This window comes from Thalia democratica, chromosome 6 (assembly GCF_965202585.1).
Source record: "Thalia democratica chromosome 6, ktThaDemo2.hap1.1, whole genome shotgun sequence".
NCBI classification, from domain to species: Eukaryota; Metazoa; Chordata; class Thaliacea; order Salpida; family Salpidae; genus Thalia; species Thalia democratica.
The window spans coordinates 64994087-65001198 of NC_139170.1; the positions used below are offsets into that span (position 1 = coordinate 64994087).

Genomic DNA, 7112 nt, shown 5'->3' on the forward strand with positions numbered 1-7112 from the left:
CTATTAGTTTAAAACTAAATCATTAAAAGTAAAGAATTGAAAAATATGAAGTTTCATTCGAAAAATTTTATATTTGATTTAATTTACAAAACTTTAGCTAAATAGCTTTAGTTATGAATTTATTCTGTCAAAATAAAAGTAATATAATCCGTATAATTAATTTTTGTGATGTCTGCAAAAAAAGTTTCAAAAGTAAATCCTAATTAAATGTTTACAAAAGAATTCATACATGAGAAAAGCAGTATAACTGTAAAATTTGTGGTAAAAGTTTTATTCAAAATTGCAGTTTAACAAGACACATGATGGTACATAATGGTAAGAAGAACTTTCAATGTTATGTTTGTGGGAAGTATTTTTCACAGAAGTCTAACCTAAAGAAGCACTTAGTTACTCACACTAAAGATAAACTTTTTAAATGTGATTTGTGTGACAAAAGTTTTGCTCGAAAGTTTCATGTAAAAACACACATGTTAGTTCATACCAGGGGCGTAGCGTGGGTAGGGACGCTGGCGCATGCGTGCCATCCAAAAAGAAATAAGTAAAAAAAATGCAATATCTTTATCCTTTACTGTTTTCATTTTGCTTAATTTGCCTTTTTTCAATTATGTTTTTCTACTATTTGAAAAGTAAAACGAAATTTCGAATACCAATTAGTGACAAGTTAGGGAAATTACCCAGTATACTGATTCGGTGCGTAATTGCAAATGCGCACTGGTGTTGATGAAAAACTCCATAAGGAAAAATTTTATAACTTTATTAACTTCATAAGAATTTAAAATCAAAGAGTACGCAATTAATTAGTGCATCGCAGAAGTATAACCTTATGACAGATGTTTTTAGATAAACAAATGCTAACATATTGTTAACAAGCCATACAACTAAGCCTGTTTTATAGTGATAATGATTCAAAAATAAACAAACTGTAGTAAAAATAGCAATAAACAACTGCTAATAAAATATAAATAAATTGATAATAAAAATAAAAAAATACTTACAACATAATTTAAAAGAAAAATAACAAAAAACAGAAAAAAAAAATTAAAACAAATAATAAACAAACAGTTCATGCTGTGATTACAGTTTTAATCTAACTATACAAAAAGTATTGTTTAAATTAACTCAACTTTAAAATCCTTTTAAAGTAATTTTTTGTTTTATTAAGATAACAAACAAATCAAACTTTGTTATTTTATCAGCCATAAAGTTTAACAATTAATCAATTTTTGTAGCAAGTTATTTTAAAATTTCTTTAGTCACATTATGAATAAATTTGTAGCAACTTGTAGAAACAGAATTTTTTACAATCAATTTTTAGTCTAAAAGACAATATTGATTAATTTTAAATTTAAGTTTATTTAGTTTTAAATCAAATTTTAAATTATATTTAAAAAAAAATCTTTCTACCAACTGTTTGTAGTAATTAAAAAATGCTATTCCCTAAAGATCTTAGAAAAATGACTTTGAGATAAATGAAAAGTTATATTTCTTGTGAATTTTTAAAAGCATTGAAAAAGTTGACCTTAAAGTATTTATCTTAGAATTATTTTGTTTTGTATCAGAAATATTTAGTAAAATCTTTCCACACACTCAGGATAACTCAGGATTTTATGAAGTTTTGGAAAACTTTAGCATGATTCAGTAAAAATCATGATAACTCTGATTGTTTTAAGTATTTTTAAGCTCAGGCTGACTAAGGATAGACTTGTTTTTTTTTTTTAACTCAGGGTAGATTATCGGTTTTGAAAGCTTTGTTATAAAGCTTAGTTTCTATTAGTTTAAAAACTATAAAAAAATTCTGTAAAAGAAATAAAAATGCTTATGGATGACCCATGACATTTTTAAACTAACTCAGGACAGTTATTTTGACTCAAAGGGTGGCAAGGCTCATATGTGTTTAGCACTCTAATTCATACAGTTTTCTAACTTGTCCGTTTTTTAACAAAATTTGAAATTTAAAGTCTAATTGTAGCATATATTAGAGAATAACAAGATGTTTTCCAAAAATGGTTTCAAACTTACACGTTCATATATAGCAGCCTCTTGCTTATTTACGCAAATTGTGTTCACAGAAAAAAATGCGTGAAGATACGAGAGGTACCAAATATACTTACTATAATAGCTGTTTTTGATAAGAAAAGGTGTGGTGTCATTAAAATTAAACATTAAAATTTGTTTTTATAGCCTTTTACAAAAATATTCATTTGCTGTTGTAATAGGTTTCTTCCTTTGAACAAAAGTATATAAAATATAAGTAAAATGTTTAAGATAATAAATAGAAAGTTTAATAAAAAGATATAGAGAGGTGAATTAGAATTTAAAAACATATTTTAAATTATAAATAAGTGATATACCTAGTTTGTGCAAAATTAAAAACATATAAAGTTTTTATTTTTCGAATTCTAAAATGCGTAACTAAACAAGAGTGCGTAACGTCACGAGTGCGTAAAGATGCGAGAGGTTACTGATATGAGAAATTGTTTAATTCAGTTAAGTGAACAAGTTTGTAAAAAATCAAAAGATTTTCATGAATCAAGGAAAAAACCAACAAGAGTTGTTTATTTAGTTAAACGTGTTAATTTTTCATGCTTTTATCTGAAAGGTTACAAAATTACAAGATAATTAGATTAATCTTTATGTTGACAATATCATTCGTTATAAGCTAAAAGTAAATAAACTTGATAAACATCATATATTTACCTTTAAATCTTACTTAAAGGTTTTGTTTATTAACTATGGACAATAATGGACGTGCTAAGAGTAATTTAAGTGCTTTATGTATAAATTGTTATGTTTGCAAAAAATATTTTAAATATAAGTCACAGCTTAAAGTTCACCAAAGAGTTCATACGGAGGAAAAGCCATACAATTGTGAAAATTGTGGTAAAAGTTTTGCTTGGAAAAGCAACTTAAAAAATCACATGTTTATACATAGTGGTATAAAAAATTTCCAATGTTCAATTTGTAGTAAACGTTTTGCTTGGAAAAGCAGTTTAACAAAGCACATGTTGGTGCATAGTGGAAAAAAAGAATTTCAATGTATAGTTTGTTTGAAAGAATTTGCTTTTAAACATGCATTAAAACAGCACATGGTTACTCATACTAAAGAAAGAGCATTCAATTGTGATGTATGTGACAAACGTTTTACAAGTATAGGTAATGTAAAGACACACATGTTAGTTCATACTGGAACAAAAGATTTTCAATGTGAAATTTGTGAGAAGAAGTTTTCCCTAAAACGTAGTTTGAAACGTCATATGTTGACTCACACCAAAGTAAAAGATCATGAGTGTGATATTTGCAAGAAGAAGTTTACACAGAAAATTCATTTAGTTGAACACTTTAGAATTCACTTAGGAGAAAAACCTTATGGATGTGCAAAATGTGGAGAACGGTTTACTCAAGCTTCGAATCAAAATACGCATATAAAAACTCACCATAAGGAGTTAAGTAAGGCACAACAATCTGAACTGAAGTGTAAAATTCATAGAACAATTGTTTATGACTATCTTAAGTCAACATCTGAATATAATTCTAAATATCTTTGATGTTAGCGGTTTGTTTTTTATTAAATAAATAGATATTAGAATAATAGGATTACATATTAAATGATGTATAAATGAGTACCAAAACAATCTTTATACTTATCTATAATGACTTATTTTTGTGTATATTTTAATATGTTTTATGTCATATTTGCATACTCTAAAAATATAACTAGAATCTATTGAAGTTATTATTTCTTTTACTCGTTGTTTACTTTATAAATAATATTGAAAGGTATGTACGCTTTAGAGGCAGTAATTATTACTTTTATAATACTTTATATTTTCTTAAGTATTTTATTGTTCGTTTACTTATTTGTATTTATATTTGTTTTACAATAAAATTAATTTGATAACAAGTTTTTTTTTTTAATCAAATAAAGATAAAAATAATTGAATTAAAAAACACTAATTAAAACTAGAGAGAATAATTTTTAAATAATTTCTCAGTTAATCAAGCTATCGTAAGTGTAATAAATACTACTACTACTTAAGAATAAATACAAATAACTAGAAATAATTGTAGTTAAGAAGTTTTGCTGCTTTATTTAACGATGATTATTTAGTTTTATAACTATAAATTTGTATTTTGATTAAGTTAGAATTTTTCTAATATTGATTTATTTTACGTAATATTGAAAAAAAAAATAGTGTAAATTTTTTGATAGTTACCCAAACAGTATAACTTTATTTGCTAAAACTTATTTATAAAGAAATAACACATGATAGCTACAATTTAGATAACTAACAACTATTTTACATGCTAGGTAAAAAAATATAATTTTACACTAAAAAAGAATTTAACATTTAGCCCCAATTGTTTTGTGTTCTTAGAAAATTTTGATATTAAAAAAACGGTTTTATGGTAGCATTACACCATCTTTTTAATGTTATACCAATTGACACGGTTTTTTATTTAAACTTGATATTAAACTAAAACTAGACATAAAAACGTATATTTTAGAAAACTGGGAAGAAATTTAGAAAATCTCGAATAAAATTCTAAAAAACCATTTTCAAACCTGTTTATTATCGATAATATTTATCTTTTATTTGAACTACTACAGCAAAAGTTCATATCGCTAATTTAAACAAAACAGAAGTATAAGTGAAAAAAACGTTATAAAAGTAAGTTAAATGACCACTAAACAAACACACTAACAGTTTTTTGTAAGTATCTGGTGTACAAAAAGACCTCTTGATCATCTAATCAAACAACACATGTTTATATCAACTATCTGAAGCTACAAAATAACTTTCAATATTTAAAACTTAAGTTTCTCAAGCTTATAAAAATAACTGTTTAGTTTTTAGTAAATAATCATCGTATATTATAGCGCTTCTTTATTTAACATAAACTATACATAAACTTTATTGTTATTAAAAAACGATCTTTTATAATTTAGTACGACACAAACTAATTTGCTTTCCTCAAAAATACATTAAAGAGAAAAATTTCATTTATAAAAGAACTTTAGTCATACTGTTAACAATGCATAAGTTTTAAAACTGTATAGATTAAAGTGCTAAATACATAAGATCTCAAATATTTAAGTTTTTTTCAAAGATTTTTACTTTAGCTTGTTACTTAAAAAGCTCTGATGATCTTTTTAGGGGAAACAGTATACTCAAAACTAAAATTGAATTTTTATTTATTAGTTGTTTAAGAATTGTAAAACGTAAAGTTTTTAAATACATGTATCTTAGTGGAACTTTTTAATAGCAAGAAACTAAAAGTTAAAATTTTTAAGAATAATAGCTATTTTGTGCAATTCTAGATTCGATTACGAATTTAAAAGTAAATAACACTATAAAATAGTAGTTCAAATAAAAGATAAATTTTATCGAATGTAAACAGGTTTGTAAACGTTTTTCAGAATTTTATTCGAGATTTTCTAAATTTCTTCCCAGTTTTCTAAAATCTACGTTTCAAAAGTAAAAGTAAAATAACACTTAGAATTGTAAGTTTTGTTAATAGTAATTTCGTCAGAAATAAATTTTAATGTATAGAATTTTTGTAATATATATTTTTTAGATGTTATAGTTTATTCTATAATATAGTTTTTTTAACTTTTAAATTTTTGAAATAATTCTTACCAAGTCGAGAAAATTTTAGTCAACAGGTAACCTAATAAATAACAGTACAAAAAAAATTTTTACTAAAAACCAGTTTTAGTTAGTTGGAAATCAAGTTTTTATTTCATAAATAATTAAAATATTTATTTAGTTTCACTAAATAATAAAATACATTGCTTTGGTTTGTGTTTAGTTTCAATTTGTGAAGTTTAAAAAAATTCAACTAAATTTATTAAATAGGCTTTATTATTTGAAAGTTATCAATTAACAATTAGTTCTTCTAATTTAAATAAAATATATCAATTTTAGTTTTCTTACTCAGTTTTAAAGCCATCTTTTATCTATTTAAATTTAAACTATTGATGATTCTAGTCAAAAAAAAGTAATATAGTTGTAAAAAGTATTATTTTTGATGTTTGCAAGAAGATTTTCAAAGTAATGTCCTACTTGAAATATCACAAAAGAATTCATACAGGAGAAAAACCCTACAAATGTGATATTTGTGACAAAAGATATATCACTAAAAGTAGGTTAACAAGACACATGATAGTACATAGTGGTAAAAAAGAATTTCAATGTCGTGTATGTAATAAAAGTTTTTCTCGGAGAAGTATACTGACAATTCACTTGTTGGTACACAGTGGTAAGAAAGACTTTCAATGTCATGTTTGTCATAAGAATTTTGCTCAAAAATCTAATTTAACAAAACATATTGTAACTCACACTAGGGATAAACTTTTCAAATGCGTATTGTGTGACAAAAGTTTTGCTCGAAAAAATGACGTAAAAACACATATGTTAGTTCATACTGAAATAAAAAAACATCAGTGTGAAGTTTGTGAGAAGAAGTTTTCTCGAAAAGGTGATATGTTGACTCATACTAAATTAAAAGCTCATGAATGTGATATTTGCAAGAAAATGTTTTCTAGAAAGGGTAGTTTAGTTGATCATTTTAGAATTCATTTAGGAGAAAAACCTTATGGTTGTGCAGAATGTGGAAAATGGTTTACTCATCCTTCTGGTCGAAATCAGCATATTAGTAATCGTCATAAGGAACTAAACAAAGAAAAGCAATCAGAACTGAAGTGTAAAATACAAAGAAGTATTGTTTACGACTATCTTACGACAATAGCTGAATACAATTCTAATTATGGCTAGCAGTGTGTTTAGAAAGTTAAGTTTGGCGGTAAACATTATTTTGTTTTTTTGTGTACTGTTTTGATTTATACAATTTATATATATAAAATAACTTATGATTGTCTACTTTTGGTTATTATTTTATATGATGGAGCTACTTGTATGATAAAAATAATATTCTTTTAGCTATGAATATAAAGAAGTGTTGTTGTTATTTTTCAAATTATAAAATGCCTTAATAAAGTTTACATTAAATAAACGTAAAATATTGAAATTATAATTATAAGATTTTTTTTTAACTGCACTGCTTCTCCTTACGGGATTTTCCGATCTTTTTTAATAACAAGTAAATATAAG

The 7112-nt window shown here is 24.6% G+C and overlaps 1 protein-coding gene across 1 annotated transcript; it reads left to right on the forward strand.

Annotated features, from left to right (window-relative positions):
- Nucleotides 1-218: 218 nt before the first annotated feature.
- On the forward strand, nt 219-6776 carry LOC145839341 (uncharacterized). The gene is made up of 3 exons (XM_082946926.1): nt 219-455; nt 2823-3391; nt 6347-6776. Exons 1-3 carry the CDS (start codon nt 300-302, stop codon nt 6774-6776), a joined length of 1155 nt encoding a protein of 384 aa, XP_082803052.1. The 5' UTR covers nt 219-299.
- The last annotated feature ends 336 nt before the right edge of the window (nt 6777-7112 follow it).

Coding starts and splice junctions, on each gene's coding strand:
- LOC145839341 (XM_082946926.1), top strand. CDS start 300: ATGATGGTACATAATGGTAAGAAGAACTTTCAATGTTATGTTTGTGGG. Junction 456..2,822: donor GTTTTGCTCGAAAGTTTCAT/GTAAAAACACAC, acceptor TATAAGTCACAG/CTTAAAGTTCACCAAAGAGT. Junction 3,392..6,346: donor TGTGCAAAATGTGGAGAACG/GTTTACTCAAGC, acceptor AACTCACACTAG/GGATAAACTTTTCAAATGCG.